This window comes from Guillardia theta, assembly GCF_000315625.1.
Source record: "Guillardia theta CCMP2712 unplaced genomic scaffold GUITHscaffold_93, whole genome shotgun sequence".
In the NCBI taxonomy this organism is placed as follows: domain Eukaryota; class Cryptophyceae; order Pyrenomonadales; family Geminigeraceae; genus Guillardia; species Guillardia theta.
The window spans coordinates 202,211-220,055 of record NW_005434581.1 but is presented as its reverse complement, the minus strand read 5'-3'; the positions used below and the strand labels follow the sequence as shown (position 1 = coordinate 220,055).

Genomic DNA, 17,845 nt, shown 5'->3' with positions numbered 1-17,845 from the left:
AGAGGAGGGGGAGGGGAGGGGGGGAGGCGGCTACGAGAGAGCAGCAGAAGGCAGAGGGACAAGGGCCAGGACTGACGGTGGCGGGCAGGCTCGCAGCCCGCGGAGAGAAGGTGAACTGCGTGATCGCGCTCGAGGTAAGGAGGAGGCGGCAGAGCCGGGGCAGGGGAGAGTGAGGGAGTAAGGACGGGGAAGGTGCCGGACTCGGTGCTGGAGGAGCGAATCTGCGGAAGATGGATCCACAAGGCGTCAGGACGATCGTACCACGTGAAGTTTGCTCCTCCCAAGAGCTTGCCAGCGGGAGGTAAGAAGAGGAGGGAGGGAGGGAGACGGGGGAAAAGGAGGAGGGGCTGAGAGGAAGCCTGCCGAGGGAGGAAAGAGTGACAAGGGGTGGTCTGATGGGATCGCGTGATTGCAGCCAAGCCGAGCGCGAGCAACATGAAGGACGACGTGAGGAGGAGGGAGAGGGAGAGGGAGGAAGAGAGACTTAGAGACGGAGCGCAGATGACCGGCGAGGCTCTGATGCAGCGTAGCGACGACACAGCAGAGGCGCTGAAGAAGCGTCTGTCGGTGAGAGGAGGGGAGGGGAGGAAGGGAAGACGGGTGTGGTGGACGGGAGAGGAGGAGAAGATAAGAAGAGGGGAGCGGCTGGATGTAAGGAGGAAGGAGCTGACGGCGGTTGTGTGGGATGCAGAGCTACCACGCGGAGACGGTTCCAATCCTCAAGCACTATGAGCCCGCGGGGATCGTGACGAGATGTACGTGGGCGGAGAGGGGAAGCGGGGGGCTCGAGGCGGAGGAGAGGCTGATGGTGTCGGGGGTGCAGGCAACGCGAACCAGGCGATGGACAAGGTCTGGGGGGAGATCGAGGGAGCTCTCAACAAGACCTCGTGAGTGATGGAGGAGGAGGAGTCAGACTGAGAGAGGGGAGAGGGAGGGACGAGCGAGGGGCAGCGGGAAGGCTCCGGCGCCGGGGGGAGAAGAGAGTCGCTATCGGCGGAGAGGGGGGCCTGATGGGGAGAAGAGGGGAAATGAAAGTATGAGGGCGTTAGGTAGTGAAAGAGGATTGCGCACACTGTAGCTTGTATGGGTACTCCGTATAGGCTGGGTCACATTGAGAGAGGTCACAAGTTGAGGATGACGGTGAGCCGGCAGGTCGGGATCTTGGAGCTGGAAGTCGCTGGCGTTCATGACGCTGCAGGCGGCGTTTGTATATGCTGTGTGCAGCAAGCGCTTCAACCTGAAGCTCGTTTGAGGGTCCCACGCGACCGTGACGGTGCCATGGTGGCTAACTATAAGGCTTCTTATTGCAGTGCCTGCCACACTATACTTGGAATGCTCTTAATAGTACACTGCTTTCGGGCATCCGCTGATCCGGCGACCGTCTGAGGCTCGCCGATGGTCCCGGCGATGACTCAGCCCGCCGCCTATCACTGAGTCAGTCGTGGCGGCGGGCCCGGCGGCGCCGCGGTCACCGGGTCCCGGATACGGTCGGTCTGATCGCCCGGAGCCGTCGGACTCCGACTCAATGGTTCGGGTTCCGGTATCCTATGAGAACAGCATACGCATTCCTCTTTTGCGTTAATAAAGACCAACGCGGTTTGACCCCAGAATGTCGACGACTCCACCGTCACGGTGACTGCCAGGACGCACGGTCCGGTCGTGTCATACAACCGGGGGGCGCGGCCCGGTGTACCGTAGCCCCGGGCCAGGCTAGTAGGGCCTGTACTTGGTGACCGGCAGTATGATTGCAGTGCCGGGCGGGCCCGGGCCCGGGGCGGCGGGCGCCGAACTTCCGAGGTCGCTGTTGAGAGTCACTCCGAGGCCCCGCCGAGTGCCGCCGGCCCGCCGGTTCAACGGTTCCGAGTTCCGAGGTCTGCTGAGCAAGTGAAATCGGAAAAAGTTTTTTAAAGTCAGGCATTTCCGTTTACTCAAATTTAAGTTAAAAATGGGTACCAGGACAATCGCCTTTCAGTACGTATGTATTATGAATTATATATTATGATAGCACGAGGCGGGTCTGCCCCCCGGAAACTTGACCGACCCGCCTCAGAATGGCCCGCACAAACGAAGAGCCACGAGATCGCGTCGCTTCCTTGTGAGAGACTTCTTCAGTCACGGTCGAGACATGATGATACAATCGAGTACCCCTCAAAGATATAGCAAGAAGAGGGGTGGTATGTCACGAGATTTGAAACTTATGTTGAAACGGTGCGCTCTAAAGGGCTAGCAGAGTGGAAGCAGTAAACATGGGCAACTAGAGTTTGGAGGGGCCAGGGAAACAAAAGAAGCACTCGCAAGCACGTTGGCAATCGAGCAGAACATGCATGTGAGCTCCTTTACACTCTAAGATCTCCATCATCTTCATCCTATACCTCTCACTTGCACCCCGACCAAGACATTTCCTCCTCCTCCTCAACAATCACTACTACCATCACCACCACTGCCTCACCAACACCATCAACACCTTTCCCTACAGAAAGCCACCATCGACATCCTTGTCACCCATCTACATGCTCCTTCCCTCACGTACCCCAATCTCTTCCGATGATGACTTCTTCGATCCCTCCTCCCCCTGCGCCGACGCATGGCGTCAGTTCGGTCGTGACCTCCAGGACATGCTCGGTCGTAAGCCCTGCGGCTTCGCCCTCGTCGACGTCTCCAAGAGGCCCTCGCCCCCCCTCGTCTACCTCTCCGCTGAGATGACGAAGCTCCTGGGCCTCCGCTCGCCTCGCTCGTGGCTCGGGCAGCCCTGGAGCAGGCTGCTGCGGCTCTTGCCCGACGACCGGGAGGAGGAGGCGAGGATCGAGCGGGTGCTCTACGGCGAGGAGGAGGAGGAGGCAGCTGCCGCCTCGTACGCGCAGTGCGTGCGATGCGAGGGGGGGGGCGGGGAGAGGATGTGGGTGCACGTGTACGTGCAGTCGGGGGCGAGGCGGGGGGTGCCTTTCTCAGCGATGTCATGCTATGACGTGACGGAGCTGGTGGAGGGGGAGGGAGAGCTTGAGGAGGAGTCGAGGAGGGTACAGGAGGCGCAGGTGAGGACGGTAAGGGGGGCGATGGAGCTGCTGGAGGAGAGTGTGAGAAGGTGCATGGAGGAGCTGCGGGAGGAAGAGGAGCGCAGACGAGGGAGGAGGAGGGAGGGGGAGGAGTGCATAGGGATGAGGTGATGCTTGGGACGAAGACGACAGGGAGAGGAGGCGGAGGCTGGGAGAGAGCTTGACGACGTGTGGAGAAAATTTGAGACGCTTGGATGATGAAGAAGACGGAGCCGGGAGGAAGCGGATGAGAATTTCGGATGTGTGGAAGAAGCGAAGTCACTCATGGGGCAGCAGAGGAAAGGGGGACGAGGATGGGCAGGATCATCGCGGGCAAGGGAAAAGAAGACTCATGATGTTCTACACATAGCAAGACGGGAGGTGTGATAGTCAGACATGATAGGAGCCTTCTAGTAATTAGTATCAAGTCGCCAAATGAGGTGTTGTTGAAGAAAAGATACTAACAGTCTTGTTCCGGCCTTCATGGTGGATTCTTCATCTCTATCGTCCTATCTTTGATTCTTCTCCTTCGTCTTTCGGATATTTTTGTTTGTCGTTCTCTGAGGTAACATCTCGGCAGACTTGAATCATTGTACGACAATTTCCTGACGAACTTGACGTCTGTCAGTAGTCAGAAAAATCATTTCCACCAAAAGGATCTTGACCTGCTTGTTGTCCAGAGATGATTTCGGCTAGTGGATCTGAGGTGACATCATGTTGACAAACAATCCCAGCGCCTTGCGGCACCGCCTTCACAAGCCGCCAGGATGATCGGAACTTTCAGAATGTATCCCCGAAACTCAGCCTTGCCCTATCTCGTGCCAGCTAGGGAAGAGCTGGAAATGAAATGCAACAGGTTTCGAAGGACAGGGGCTGATAAATATGGCTCTCAATGCTGACAGAAGAGAAGAGTTCGTATCCTCCGTCCCTGCTGCGCAGCATCAAATCGCTTTTTGACGTCGTGTAGATTGTAGATAGAAGATCAACTATGACACAGACTGTCTAGTGGCAGCCGTCCAAGCAATAAAGTGACCTGTCAGCATGCCCATGCACCTTGTCACTTGCTTCTCCAGCAGCTCCATGGCTCCTGACCTTGTGCCTTTAAGCTCGCTCTTCGTTTAGAAGGCGAGCAAGCAGATTGTGTACCCGTTGAACCGGTCATCCATGTTGAGCTGCTGAAATTTTTCTCTAAATTTTGAAATACTCAGACGAAGTTTGAAGAAGGCGGCAAGTTCACTCTGGAAGGCACGCCATGACAGGCAGGTTCAGTTTACTAGCGCCGACGGATCGCATCCTTTCGGAGTAGACGATGCGCATCTTTGACCCCACCTTGTGTCCGTGACGTGTCGCAGTACAGGAAAGGAGTGGGAGAGCAGCGGGGGATGAAGTGCTTAGAAGCTGAGTGGCTGTGTGCTGTAGCATCTACGAGTCACCTCAGTGATGGAAACTTGGGTTCCGATGCGTACCTTGGTAGCAGCTGTTGGGTTCACCGATACCCGATCGACATGACTTGTCTCCACGGAATGTGTCGCTCAAGGTCGCGAGGCTCGGCTGTGGTGGTGAGCAAGCTCCACCTTGGAAGAAGCAATCTTGAAAAGAGCTCCGTTGATTTGCTGTGGGTCCTCCTCAAGCATCGTCCACCAGCTTGTAACGCCAATTTTGCTTGTGCGTGCGAGCGTGCAGTCGTCGTTGCAGCCACAAGGTCTCCACCCCTTGATGCTCCCGATAGAAGAGGGGTAGTGAGCTTCATCACGATGGAATTCAGCATCAAATTACAGGTAACTCAGGAGAGAACTGAAATCTTGTCGGAGGATTCTTATTTCTCGAGTTTAACGTTCTTTCTCACTCAGACCATGATGGGATAGGAGGTGCAGAAAATCAAGCCGAGGAGGTTAATTGAGCTGCAATAGCCTCTGCTGAAAAAAGAGAGTGTCAACAACAATCACAGTAATTCACACGCGTATGTTCCACAAGCACACACATTCATTTTTGGTTGTTTTACACGCACATCTCCTTTTACAGCTTCCTCCCTCCCTCCCCTTCCTGTGCTGCCCCATGAGTGACTTTGCTTGAGGCATCCATACTGATCACGCACACATCGATCTGTTCTCATCCGCTTCCCTCCCGCTCTGTCTTCTTCTTCATCCAAGCGTCTCGATTCGCTTCGACACGTCGTCGATCTCTCTCCAAGTCCCCTTCTCCTCCCCGCCGCCGCCTCGTCCATGCTCATTGAAGAAAATGCTTTCCGCTCCCCCCAACCTCAACTATCCTCTCCTCTCCTCAACTTCTTCCACCTCCATGCACCTTCTCACACTCTCCTCCAGCAGCTCCATCGCCCCCCTTACCGTCCTCACCTGCGCCTCCTGTACCCTCCTCGACTCCTCCTCAAGCTCTCCTTCCCCCTCCACCCGCCCCCCTCCCCCTCCACCAGCTCCGTCACGTCATAGCATGACATCGCTGAGAAAGGCACCCCCCGCCTCGCCCCCGACTGCACGTACACGTGCACCCACATCCTCTCCCCGCCCCCCCCCTCGCATCGCACGCACTGCGCGTACGAGGCGGCAGCTGCCTCCTCCTCCTCCTCGCCGTAGAGCGCCCGCTCGATCCTCGCCTCCTCCTCCCGGTCGTCGGGCAAGAGCCGCAGCAGCCTGCTCCAGGGCTGCCCGAGCCACGAGCGAGGCGAGCGGAGGCCCAGGAGCTTCGTCATCTCAGCGGAGAGGTAGACGAGGGGGGGCGAGGGCCTCTTGGAGACGTCGACGAGGGCGAAGCCGCCGGGCTTGCGACCGAGCATGTCCTGGAGGTCACGACCGAACTGACGCCATGCGTCGGCGCAGGGGGAGGAGGGATCGAAGAAGTCATCATCGGGAGGGAGATGGGTATGAGGGGAAAGCATCATATAGGCGATATATCAGGACGGCAGGACAAGGATGAGTCGAAGTCGTTGCGTTTTGTAAAGCCCGGCAACTGGAGGATGTGGAGGAGGAGGCGGGGCTGGGGGTGGATAAGGAGGAAAAGATGGAGCGGGGAGAAGGAGGTTGTGTTTTGAAGTGATGCTGGTAGACTGAGAGACTGCAGTGTTGGGCAGGACCTGAGGAGGAGGCGGTGGTTGTGTGAGATGAGTTGCTGCGGTGGCTAAGTGGTTGTGTGGTTGGGAAGAAGAAGAAGCAGCAGCAGCCAGAGCAGCAGGAGAAGTCCGAGGCTGAGGACGGGCAGGAGGGTGTTCAAGTGATTAGTTTTAAGAGGGTCAAAACGAAAAAGCCAACTAGCCGCATTGTGAGGCTAGTGGAAGAAACTTCTAGAACAAAAGAGGCTCGTGACCGTTAGCTGGAGGGATGCGTTCACGTGCCCCGCCCGATTATTTGTGACGGCCGAGTCAGCCTCTGAGTGACGTACGAACTGATCGGATGAGTCACGGGGGATCCGGCCCCCGTTGAAGGCCTGCCCGGGGCACTGAGCCACGTGACAGCCACGCAGCCGCTGAGCGGGAAGCTGGAAAAAAAATCCGGGGACGGTCACGGCATAGTGATTTGTTGGCTCTGCCCGGCGCCGCCGCACGGACTCAGGCCTCGAACCGTGCTTGAAGGTGATGATCGCCGCCGTCACCGGCGTGCCCTGGCGGCCGGGCCGGGGCTGACAGTGAGTCACTCACTAGTACGGTGACTCGCCGGCCCTGTGCGACGGTGCGGCCCGGCTCAGCGGCCGCCGGCCGGGCTCGCCGACGGTTAGCCTAACCGGCCAGCCTAGTAGGCTGGCCGGGCATACCGCCAGTGACCGTACTACGGTACTGGCAGGACCGGACTAGGTTAGGCTCCGACTCGGAGCCGGCCTCTGGCCGCCGCGTGCCTGGCCGCGGGCAGTACTAAGGCCCCTACCGTACAGTGACTCCGCCGCCGATCGGATCGGACGCCGACGGTCACGGGTGCCGCTGCCCTGCCGGCCCCCGTCCGACCGCCGCCGTGGCCGGGGCCAGTGAGAGGGCCCCGGTAGGCTGGGCCTTACGGTGTCCAGGCCGGGCCGGGCTGCCAGGCTTAACTTGTACTGGTGAACACGGTGACCGGCCACGTGTGAGGCCCAGTACTGTAAACCGTACCTAAATTAAGCCTTGAAGTTCTCCGGGCCGCGCGTTGGGTGGGCCCGCGGGCCGGCCGGGCGGCCGGAGGCCGGCCCGGCCGCGGCCCGGCACTCTCGCTCGAGAGGGGTGGGTCGGAAGAGCCTTGTCAGAGGTCTCTGGGGTGGGGTCACCCATTCAGTAGAGCACGTGAGAATGGGCGATGTTGTTCTATGGTGGGAGGGAGGGAAGAGGGAAGGGAAAAGGGAGAAGGGGGAAGGGGTGAGGGGGAAGGCAGATGGGAGCACGAGCACAATCACGAGAGCAAGATGCTGGGATATCTAGAAGGCTGAGAATGGCAACAGCTTCAAGAAGGAGAGGGGCGGGGCGAGAGGGGAGAGGGGAAGATTGAGATTGGAATGAGAATTATGTGAGTGCGGTAGACGGATTTTCAGGGTACAGGAAGGTTGATAAACGCGAACAATGAAATGAAAGAAGCGAAACCCTTCAAACTGACAGGGCCAGGAGAAGAGAAACTTAAACTTGAGCTCGGGTTGAGCAAGGGCCTGTTGCTCACCTGATGGAATTGTCAAGACAGAGGGAGATTCGATGGGGGGCCGAAGTTGTATGTGAGGAGGATGACTAAGGATAAGCTTTGCAAGAGAGATGATCTTGTTGTAATGGCAAGGAGAGGAAGAGCGAGAGAAAACACATGACGACATGTCATACGTGCTATGTGCAAATTTGTGACTCTTCAGAACATGCTTCGTGTACTGAAACTTCGATCGGCAGCACTTTGCACACAAACAACCAAGAGCTTCACAGACAGAATGCATCTCTATTATTACCTGAACGAGCAAGGGATGAGGCAGTACACGCTCAAGAAGCAAGACCCTGATGGCAATCCAACAGTTTCTGCGCACCCAGGTGAAGATCTGCATTCTCTCTCTTCTCGATTTATCTCGAGATCGTCCTTTTCTCTCCTCGCTCTCATCTCGACTTGTCCCTTACTCGCCTCAAAGTTTGTGCCTTGCGTTAACTTGATTTCCACAGCTCGCTTCTCGCCTGACGACAAGTTCTCGCAACAAAGGGTCACCTTGAAGAAACGCTACAACCTCCTGCCAACCCAACAGGAAGAGCTGCAGTTGTGAGTGACGATGCTCGCAGCATGTCACTCGGGATAGTTTTGTTGCCTTGCGCACGTTTTTCAACTTTGTTTTGAGGGTCTGGATCGTGGAGGGACTCCGAACGAGTCTGAGAATGTCTGCTACAAAATCAGATAGGTGCAAGTTGTGTAGATTATTCGATAAAACGACTAAGAAAGAAACTCCCATGTATCTTCTCTCTCCTCTGCTCTTCTTAGTTGAGTTTCGACTTCATAGCAGCTTCTAGCTTCTCCGTGTCGGCGACGAAGGCTCTGATGCCCTGACGGGACAACAACGAATCAGTGATACCATGAGCAACAAACATTTCAAGACAAACCTGACACATCTTCTCTGTTGCACAACCATCCTGGTTCCTGTTATGCGCAAAAGTTACATCATGCTTGCAGCGATTCCATTCTCGTCTCACAGCAGGAAGCGGAACTCCTTCTCCTGCAGTTTTCCTCCTCCAAACTCTGCATCCTTGCAGTTCTTCACCTGCAATCAAAGGTCAGCCCACTCTTCCTTCCAGAAAAGTCTCAGCACAGCAGAGGCAGGGTCAAGCTTCCTAGGCAGAGGATCGGTGCTTTCCGCAAGCATCTTGAGGAAGTTAGGGGGGATCGTCATCCTGTCAGTGCCAGCAAGCTCCCTGATCTCGTCGAGCTCGTATCCTTTGCCTGTTTCCCATCACAGAGTCAAATCCTCTCAATCGCACAATGCAGAAGGCGCTGGGGTACCACGGGAGGGTCGCCAGGAGGCAGGCATGCAGATGGTATCATGCCCGTACTTCTTGTAGTAATTGTACATCCTCGTGCACTCCACGACCCCAGGATCCTCCGACGGCTCCCACGTCTCCTTCTTCGCCTCAACCTTGTGCCAGTCTAGGATCCTCCCGGTGAAGGGGCTGATGAGTCTGGCGCCGCGCTGGGCAGCCGCGACCGCCTGCACCATCCCGAAGATCAACGTGAGGTTGCAGTTGATCCCCTCCTTCTGCAGCTCCTCAGCTGCAAGGATCCCTTCCCACGTCGCGGCCAACTTGATGAGAATGCGGGACTTGGGCACGCCCTCCTCCTCGTACATCTTGATTATCCTGCGGGCACGGCGCAGGCTCTCCTGCACGTCGAAGCTGAGCCTCGGATCGACCTCAGTGCTAACGTAGCCCTTGACGAGCTTGGAAATCTCCTTGCCAAGATTCACCGCAAGGCGATCCATGGCGAGTTCTACGACTTCGGCACCTTGGGAGGTACCGAGCTTCTTCTTGGCGTACGCGACGGCCTCGTCAACAAACGCAATGTACGTGGGATCGCCACTGAGACCAGCCTGGCTGACTGCAGACAAAAATGTCACGAGCACGCTACTTGCAACAGACTTGTACCGAAGAGCGGGTTCGTGGTAGCGTCGGTGATGTATCCTGTAGAAGCAAGTTCCTTGATAAGTTTTAAGTCCCCCGTGTCCACAGACAAAGTTGTCATGCTCGCCAGCTGAGCAAGCTGATTTTCTCCTCCCTTGCTGCCCGAAGACATGAAGAGTGGCCCCATAGTTCTTCCCCTCCCTCCTTGGGATCCTGTCCGCGTCCACGTGGAGAGGGAGGTAGGCTTGGTCGAGGATCCGACCTTGGAGGTGCTTGAGCAGCGAGCAACTGCTGCTGATGAAGAAGGAGAGACCATGATGGAAGGAGGCTTCATGCTCAGGCTGAAGGCTCCCCCTCCTGCCATGAGAGCTGCTAGAATCGTCGCTCGCAGCGCCGTCATTACACCTTGTAAGGGAAAAATGTTCTCTATACAGAACTTGTCATAAATCCTTCTGCAGAACATTACTTAACGAACCCTCTGGGGCTCCGGGCCGGGCCCCGGCCGATCCAATTGCCTCACTTCACCTTGAAAATACCTTGACCTCATATGGTCGAAATAATATAATTGGATCTCAATATATAGTCTCTTAGTCTCTACCCTGTGCCTCCGCATAGTACCACCCCTCTAATATCTCACCACCCCGAATTTCTATAGTAGATGTCTACACGTTTGTTACACCCCACCCATTCCTGCCGCACCCCGCCTCAGGAATGAAATACCACCCTACCAAGGGTGGATATTTATGACCCTGACTGTAAACAGCACATCAGAGAGGATAGGCTTTTTCTCTTAGTCTCGTATACGAGGAATGTTCACCCTTTGGTGTTGATCAAAGCAAGAGTTCACCGCCACCCCTGTGTTGTTCACATTCCGCTACCCTACTGTATTGATATGGCATTCCGAGTGAGGGGTAGGGTCCTCGATGTTGGTAGGGTTCGGTTCGGGGTCCTCGGTTTCGCGAGGGGTCAAGAGAGTAGTGGGGGTGAGGGGTGGTAAGAAGGTCATATTCACCCTACATTTGATAGTAACATGAGGGGGTCAATTTTGATGCTTGAAGTACACGATAGGGGTAGGGTACTTTCAGAAATTGAGTAATGAAGATGCCTCTTCGCATGGCTCTTCCTAAAAAATTGAGACCCTACCCCCCGATAGTCCACTGGATAGGGGGAGGAGGAGGGGGTGAGGGTTAAAGGCTCTCATACAGACGCCTCTGAACAGCCGCCTACGCCAGCAGGCATGCAACGAGAGGGGAGGAGGAGAGTGTCGGGAGCTTGAGGAGGAGGGATGGTGGGGAGGCAAGGAAGATGAAACGATTCAATGAGTGCGAGGAAGTGATGAGACAAGTTTGGAAGCCAGAACAGGAACAGAGAATCTTGTGACAAAATCAAATCTTACATTGAGTTCATGCTGCCGAATGAAACGACACCTTGTGTGGATATGAGTGCGTTGTTATGATGGAGGGAAACAATCCATTGCTTGTGACTCACATTATGAGCATTGTTTTATCCTTGTGTGTGCACTCAAGTGAACAATACTTACCTGAACCTATTCCCTAAACATTGTTCAAGGAATGTCACTGTTGATGTAACCTGTCATCTGCTGTTATTCTCTTCGTGACACATAGAGCGCGGATATGAAAATGTTGTTATGCTGGTTTACTTTGAAGCTTTGAAATGGATTCTGCTGTTGTTTTGGTTTTTTGAACGATGGTGATTTTCGACTGGTGACATCATCATTCTCCTCGTTGATACACCATGGTTTGGATGGTCTAGCTGACGATGGCCCGAAATGAGACAATGGAATTGTTCGAAATGTTTGTCGACTCATGTAATGATGAACTTGACGTCAAACACGTCAATTTGGGGCACTTATGATTGCGTAAATGTGATGTGACCCTTCGTGATTTGAACTAAAACATTCAGAAACACTTCTAGAAACAGGCAGGTAGGGGGTTTTTAGCTCATCATGATGATAGAATGTAGGACAGGATGGTGGATATGATATGGTGGGCACGAGAAGACTGACAGTTCCTTGCAGAAATGTTCTCCAAGCAGCGAAATCAGAAGCTTTTCATGCGCTCTGACTCCCACGCTACTCGTGCCCAGAAGGTGTTCGCGCTTGACTACTGCGCGGCCTCCTTTGTGACTGAGGGTTAGACCAAGAGGAGAGGGAAGAGGTTGATGGGGAATAACGGGTGAGCAGGTGAGGTCAAGTACTGCATCGCCAAGCTCTTCTCCGGCGATGTCAAGTTTGCCACCGCCTTGGATTATTAAGCTGCCACTTTAGCAATGCTGGGTAGATAGAAGTCACATTGTTTAACAAGATTAAAACGTCTTCACAGGATTCAACTGCTTCTTGAACACGGTTGCTCGACGGCCTACTGTAGCTGTGAGATTGAAAATTAAATGCGCTGAACGTTTCTGCAAACTACAATGTTCTGACGTCACCCCGTTCGCTGCACTTGCTTCCGTGTCGTAAAGTTCCGTTTGGTATTGAGCAACAGCACGATCCAACAACATGTTGTTTATGTTTCGATACCATCCCATCCCCCCGCTATCAACTACAATCCTCTGTTTCTATACAACATTTTCGTCCAAAGCTCGGGCGTACAAAGTCAATGGATTCTCGCACATGCCAGCTCACCGCCACCTAGTGTTGCTGCGAAGAAAGTGAGGAAAAAGAGACTAGACGTCAAAGGGGAACCTCCACCATGTATGCCAACTGTTGTTTAATCGTTGCACGCCTGCACAACTTTCAGCATCAAAGAAAGCATCATGTGCCTCTATTCTCACCTGTGCTTGTGCTTGCGGGCCATGTGCAGATGATGCAAGCCGGATCCCTCTGCAGAGCTAGTTCAGCGAGTGCCAGGACGAGAGAAGTACGTTGCCTTCTCTCGAGGGATGGGCTAAGTGTGTATGAGAAGAGAGCGACTGAATCTGCAGGGCACAGTCAGTGGAAGAGGAGAGGAAGAGGAAGAGGAGCGAGAAAGGTAGAAAGGACCTTGTGCTTGTGGGCAAGCTGCATGCTGTTGCTTGCGGGAGTCTTTCAAGTTGATCTCAGCGAGTGAGGGGAGAAAGGCACCAAAAGTACCTGACGCGACGCTAGCGAAGTGACCTTCTTGAGAGAAGGAGAGGATAGGGCCTGAAGTCTGATCAGACGTGAAATCAACAAGCAGTGACATGTCTTGACCTGATTCCTGTTGACAGCGTGCAAGATCGGAACATCAACCTTGTAACTCTTGTCAGCCAAGAATTAACAGGCTGAGCGTCATGAGCATACTCCGCATCGAGACCCGATATCGCAGTATTCCCAAGATACTCCTTCTTCATCTAAGTCCTCAGACAGTCAGGGCAAGACAGGGGCAACAGGAAAGCAACAACTCTCACCCGAGACATTCTGTCCGTTGTCGATCGCAGTCTTGAGGGTACTGGCGGAGAGGAACGTCAAATCAAGATGAAGATATATCAACCGGGAGGCGGCAAAAGCGATGAAGAAGAGAGGAAAAGGGAGGAGGACGAGTGGGAAAAGGAGGGAGGGAGGGGCCGGCGGGGTGGAAGCAACAAAAATGAAATGCAAAAAAAATCATTTCGCTTCACCTCAACCAGCACCATGCTGCCATCTTCTGAGCCCCTGGGTTGCGGCAGAAGTTCTGATGCCGCAAGATAAGCAGGACATTGGGCCACGTCAGCGGCAAGGCAAAACCTGCGAGAGGTCGGGATAGACGTCGGGGCTGGTCTCGTTGAAGGGATAAGGCATACTGTCAAGGGAACATCAGCGAGGAAATATCGTCCTAGCAGTCAAAGGTGAACCTGCTGGCATCAGCCCAGGCCATGCACGTCACCCCCGACACGGCGTCAGCGATCTGACCAGCATAGTCGGTCTGATTGATGTCGTGATGGGTGCACCTGAAGGCATCGTCAGGTCAAGTCGACAGGGAACGAGTTTCTGCTCACCCAGCATCAGTTCCCACATAGTCCCTGGCATCCTGTTGAGCCTTCGCCATATCCTGCTGCGCATTCTATGCAATCGTCTTACGCAACATCAGATCTGATCAGGCAGCAACCTGGTACACAGTGTTCATGATGTACTTAGTCTTGGCGTTCCTCACAGCAGCTTCTGGATTGTCGGCGCTCATGGGTTCATGAGTGAACGGGTCGAGATCTCCGAGGGGGTGTAGAGGCTTGCTTGCTTGCCCGTTCTCGTAAGCCTGGTTCAACCTGCCAGAGCCCTTGATCAAATACAAGAATACCCAGAGGCTGTAACGCACCATCCCTTCAGGTCCTCCATCTGGATCTTCTTCTCCAGATCTTGGACAGCAGGAGGGATGGTATCCAGCTCCACTCTCCTCCTCCCTCCTCCTGCAACATAGACAGCGACGAGGAGCCCGGCAGCAACGGCGAGCACAGGAGCAAGGTTCCTTGCGCCATGCTCTCGCCTCCGAGGCACCCCTGCGTTGAAACGATGAGAATAAAAGAGAGGACAAGAGCGTTGACCCGTCACTTGCAAACTCAGACTAGCCTCTTCCTCCTGTATGCTCCTCGCGCCTCACTTCCCATCCTCATTGTCACGTCCCCCCCCCCCCCCCCCCCCCCCCCTTTCCAATAATCTTGGGCGATCAAAATGGATCATAACTATCGACATGTCTTCCAATCTTCTTGCTCCTCTTGCTTCTACACATGCCATTCGGCGCAATCTTTCGTGTGACCAACAACCAGCAACAGAACGATCTCAGTCAACGAGCATCCAGCGACTGCGTCCGACTATACAGTCGGAGCTTCCTCCCTTTTCCCTGATAATTGCACGAACCCTGCTTGCATCTTCTTCCATCTGGATTCGCTCGTCCCCATTTCTATCGCATCCCTCCCTCCTCCTCGTCCTCCTCGTCCCTCCCCCTCCCCCTCTCTTACCTTCGCTGGTGCCGTAGACTCTCGCCATCGCGGCTGTTCGCAGACTACCCACCCACCCAAATGACTACCCCAACCGTTATCATAAGTACCCCTATGATATAGGTCTCAAATCTTGAGCAAAGCACCGGTGAACAAACCACCCCACTGTCCCGTTTTTGTCGTGAGCTACCACCCCCACGAGAAATAATATGATAAGTAAAATACATAGACAATATAGATATGGAAAATTAAATAACTAAACTATTCATCTAATTGTTTCAGGGGTGAGGGTGATGTTGGTCCAATCCAGTGGTCCGGCCGCAATGCAGGAGAAATCTCAGGCACGAGCTTGACAGAGAGGAGGAGGAGCATGAGGAGGACAGAGAGGAGGAAGAAGGAGAGGAAGACATTCAACTGAGATTGTCTCTTGCTCAGCTCCTCTCACAGGGGCCCCAGGAGCACAAAGAGTCGTCGCAGCGGCGCTGGGCGCGCAGCCCTGCCAGGTTTTGGTCGTGGGATCCGGGGAGTGGTAGGCTGGTTTTGCCTCCTACTGGACGAGTTTCTGTTTGTCTTGCTCTAAACAATCTTGCCGAAGATGAGACGAGGACGTGCAGAGGTTTTCACAGACGCTCGCACGGCATTTTGAGTAGTCGCAACCGGACTGTGCCCTGGGACTGTTGGATCCCGTAGTTGAAGGTGGAATCGGTTCACGTAGAGCAAATACAGCATGATTCCATGCTTCAGCGGATCTACAGGAGAAAGATGGAGCAGGAGAAGCATCGTCGTCCTCCTCCTTGCTGCTTCATTGTGCTCGCAGACGGACACGTGCGCTGAGCCATTACACGCACCGCGCGTGCTTCCGCCGCCCATGCGCACAGGAGAGCCACTGGCATGCATGCACCTGCCATCCCTGAAGCGACCGGAAGACACACACGCAGAAGATGTCTCCGCCGAAAAGGAGCATGGCGGGAAGCTCTGCAGACCCGGATCGGCGCTGGGCACTTGCGTATCCACATGGCCGGGAATGGAAAGTGAAGGTTTGAAGAAACAAGAATCTGTAAATCGAAAAAGTCTGAAGTTGCGAGGAGGGTCAGAGGCTTCTGGTGAGCTGACGACTTGTGTTGGTGTGTCTTTCACTGCTGTTTCTCCTCAATGTATCTTGCATTTCACATTGTTTGTTCGGTTGTGTTCGAACCTTTCCTTGGATCTCAACCATGACATCGTGAAATCTCAGGTCAGATCATACAATGTCATTATCAGAGTGATTGGGACAACAACGGGGTGCTGTGGGTCTTGGGAAGGATGGTAAGTTCAGACAAACAAACCTCACCACCATCACCATTACATTCACCATTACAATCATCGTTTCACCATTATCACCAAAAGCGTTATCGTCGTCGTCGTCGTCGTCGTCGTCGTCATCATCATCATCATCATTATCACAACCACAACCACAACTAATACCAACACCATCATCATCATCCGCCATACTGTCAACGTGGTGATGTTTACAAACAGGCGGCCATGCACAGTGGAGCTCCACCCGATATCCCATGGATCAATCCAGGTTGAGTTTGGCTTGTACAACTGAGACACCTGACAGCAAGTCATGCAGGGAGTGCAGGACTGGTCAGAATACACTGCGGAGAAAGGGGATATCAGGTGAACGAATGATGTTGATAGCTCTAGCAACATACAGAGACTGGGCCCGAGAGATGTTTGGATAATTTACGTAGATGGTTTCGAATGAGATTGCTGTATCTCCAGAGATCACGACTTCAGAGGAATTCTGTATTTGTTGTCCTGACTTTTCTTGTGTCTGTCAGTATTATGACCTAGAGAACTTCGATGTTGTTCTTGCAAAGGAGCTTGCCATTGACAGGTAAAACAACAATCAATAAGATCCTCCATGACACCATCAGCAGGAAGGAGGTCATCGGTGCTGCTTTTTTCCCAGATGGATGGTTCATCCTTGAACTGGTCCTCTCCTCCTTCCGCTCCTGCTCCTGCTCCTTCAAAATCTGCTCTTGCTTCTGCTTCCTGTTCCCGATCCCATCGCCCGCTTCCTCTGCTCTTCCTCATCACCATCACCATCACCATCACCATCACCATCACCATCACCATCACCATAACCATAACCATCACCATAACCATCACCATAACCATCCACCATCACCATCACCATCACCATCACCATCACCATCACCATCACCATCATCATCACCATCACCAGCAGCAGCATCATCATCATCATCATCATCATCATCATCACCATCACCATCACCATCACCATCATCATCATCATCATCACGTGCTCTCTCCTGCTCTTTCCTGATTCTTGTTGAAGGGCCCTAACTTCCAACTCCGACCTCTCCACTACACTCTCCGAAACGGCGGAGGGACTTTCGCTGCATGCATGACGGGGTAAGAATCTGGAGCGGAAAGGGGCAGGAGCAGGAGCAGGAGCAGGAGCAGGAGCAGGAGCAGGAGCAGGAGCAGGAGCAGGAGCAGGAGCAGGAGATTTTGACTTGTCTTGTTTCAGATGGGTACTTGAAGCTTCACAGAGTTTGGATGGGCCTTGGCATACGTTAGATCACAAGGTGAAAAGCGCTGGCTCCTTCCTCCTTCCTCCTTCCTCCTTCCTCCTTCCTCCTTCCTCCTTCCTCCTTCCCCTCCCAGCTTCGCTTCTCTCTCCCTTCCTCCTCCCCTTCCTTCACATTGCTCCCCTCCCTTCCCATCCCCTCCCACCTCATCCCGCCCCCTCCTGCTTCCTTCCTCCCTCCCCTCCCCTTCCCTTCAGTGTCTTCTCCTGTCACACCTGTCAGGGTACATCGCGGGATCTGATCCCCTACGAGGAGCATCAGTGCTGCGTGAGAAACGATCCTTGCCCAGCCCTCCTCTCAAAGTTCCAGCAGGTGTTCGTCAATGCTGCTGTAACTACGGACGATGACAAGTTTCCTCACCACTCCTTCTCGTTCCCGATCCCCGAGGGCTCCAAGGTCTGAGAGACAGAGAGCAAGGAGGAGAGGAGAGGAAAGGAGAGGAGAGGAGAGGAGAGGAGAGGAGAGGAGAGGAGAGGAGAGGAGAGGAGGGGAGGCGATGGGAGGGAAAGGCTCCTCTGACATGTTTCCTCAGGTTCAAATCGAGTCGGACGAATTTCTCACGCCAGGGCACAACAACTGCGGCTACAGGTGACGCAAGAGGAAGGAGATCGTTAACAAGCCTGCCTGCCTGCCTGCCCGTCTCCCACCACCCCTTCCTCCTCTCCCTCTCACTATTCCTCTCCTGACTACTCGTAATGCTGCAGGTGCTCTTCCTTTTTTTCTGCTATTTCTCCTCCTCCTCCTCCTCCTCCTCCTCCTCCTCATTGGTCGACCTAACGACG

The 17,845-nt window shown here is 54.2% G+C and overlaps 8 protein-coding genes across 8 annotated transcripts in view; 6 read left to right on the top strand and 2 right to left on the bottom strand.

Moving 5' to 3' along the window:
- The window catches only part of GUITHDRAFT_154931 (hypothetical protein), a gene marked incomplete at both ends in the record, with an annotated part of 1,748 nt that extends 496 nt beyond the window's left edge, over nucleotides 1-1,252 (top strand). The window contains 7 exons of the mRNA XM_005824539.1: nucleotides 89-134; nucleotides 193-301; nucleotides 416-447; nucleotides 502-567; nucleotides 692-755; nucleotides 824-887; nucleotides 1,153-1,252. Of these exons, the coding sequence (XP_005824596.1) occupies nucleotides 89-134; nucleotides 193-301; nucleotides 416-447; nucleotides 502-567; nucleotides 692-755; nucleotides 824-887; nucleotides 1,153-1,252 (481 nt within the window). The remainder of the gene's footprint in view (nucleotides 1-88; nucleotides 135-192; nucleotides 302-415; nucleotides 448-501; nucleotides 568-691; nucleotides 756-823; nucleotides 888-1,152) is intronic.
- Nucleotides 1,253-2,510: 1,258 nt separating this feature from the next.
- Nucleotides 2,511-3,251, top strand: GUITHDRAFT_144887 (hypothetical protein; the record flags this gene model as incomplete). Its single annotated transcript, XM_005824538.1, has 2 exons — nucleotides 2,511-3,041; nucleotides 3,186-3,251. 2 exons carry the CDS (start codon nucleotides 2,511-2,513, stop codon nucleotides 3,249-3,251), a joined length of 597 nt encoding a protein of 198 aa, XP_005824595.1.
- Nucleotides 3,252-4,331: 1,080 nt separating this feature from the next.
- Nucleotides 4,332-4,956, top strand: GUITHDRAFT_154930 (hypothetical protein; the record flags this gene model as incomplete). The annotated part of the gene is made up of 2 exons (XM_005824537.1): nucleotides 4,332-4,810; nucleotides 4,883-4,956. Coding segments are annotated over exons 1-2 (403 nt in total), but the record flags the coding sequence as incomplete, so codon positions are not given.
- A 2,954-nt stretch (nucleotides 4,957-7,910) lies between these two features.
- GUITHDRAFT_52985 (hypothetical protein) lies at nucleotides 7,911-8,213 on the top strand (the record flags this gene model as incomplete). The annotated part of the gene is made up of 2 exons (XM_005824536.1): nucleotides 7,911-8,007; nucleotides 8,134-8,213. Coding segments are annotated over 2 exons (177 nt in total), but the record flags the coding sequence as incomplete, so codon positions are not given.
- A 226-nt stretch (nucleotides 8,214-8,439) lies between these two features.
- Nucleotides 8,440-9,745, bottom strand: GUITHDRAFT_77986 (hypothetical protein; the record flags this gene model as incomplete). The annotated part of the gene is made up of 6 exons (XM_005824535.1): nucleotides 8,440-8,505; nucleotides 8,563-8,599; nucleotides 8,653-8,720; nucleotides 8,769-8,899; nucleotides 8,960-9,550; nucleotides 9,598-9,745. The coding sequence occupies 6 exons, from the start codon at nucleotides 9,743-9,745 to the stop codon at nucleotides 8,440-8,442; spliced, it is 1,041 nt and encodes a 346-aa protein (XP_005824592.1).
- A 1,864-nt stretch (nucleotides 9,746-11,609) lies between these two features.
- Nucleotides 11,610-11,918, top strand: GUITHDRAFT_154928 (hypothetical protein). Its single transcript, XM_005824534.1, has 2 exons — nucleotides 11,610-11,725; nucleotides 11,777-11,918. The coding sequence occupies exons 1-2, from the start codon at nucleotides 11,614-11,616 to the stop codon at nucleotides 11,845-11,847; spliced, it is 183 nt and encodes a 60-aa protein (XP_005824591.1). The 5' UTR covers nucleotides 11,610-11,613; the 3' UTR covers nucleotides 11,848-11,918.
- Nucleotides 11,919-12,223: 305 nt separating this feature from the next.
- On the bottom strand, nucleotides 12,224-14,527 carry GUITHDRAFT_165443 (hypothetical protein; the record flags this gene model as incomplete). The annotated part of the gene is made up of 15 exons (XM_005824533.1): nucleotides 14,482-14,527; nucleotides 13,842-14,022; nucleotides 13,638-13,791; nucleotides 13,528-13,592; nucleotides 13,384-13,479; nucleotides 13,277-13,331; nucleotides 13,171-13,223; nucleotides 12,961-13,001; nucleotides 12,854-12,903; nucleotides 12,764-12,802; nucleotides 12,665-12,722; nucleotides 12,457-12,510; nucleotides 12,367-12,415; nucleotides 12,278-12,317; nucleotides 12,224-12,232 (listed from the first exon to the last, which is right to left on the bottom strand). Exons 1-15 carry the CDS (start codon nucleotides 14,507-14,509, stop codon nucleotides 12,224-12,226), a joined length of 972 nt encoding a protein of 323 aa, XP_005824590.1. The 5' UTR covers nucleotides 14,510-14,527.
- Nucleotides 14,528-15,355: 828 nt separating this feature from the next.
- GUITHDRAFT_116250 (hypothetical protein) lies at nucleotides 15,356-17,655 on the top strand (the record flags this gene model as incomplete). The annotated part of the gene is made up of 10 exons (XM_005824532.1): nucleotides 15,356-15,563; nucleotides 15,695-15,765; nucleotides 15,979-16,027; nucleotides 16,076-16,122; nucleotides 16,287-16,342; nucleotides 16,386-16,440; nucleotides 16,808-16,884; nucleotides 17,003-17,060; nucleotides 17,376-17,459; nucleotides 17,596-17,655. The coding sequence occupies 10 exons, from the start codon at nucleotides 15,356-15,358 to the stop codon at nucleotides 17,653-17,655; spliced, it is 765 nt and encodes a 254-aa protein (XP_005824589.1).
- Nucleotides 17,656-17,845: the final 190 nt, after the last annotated feature.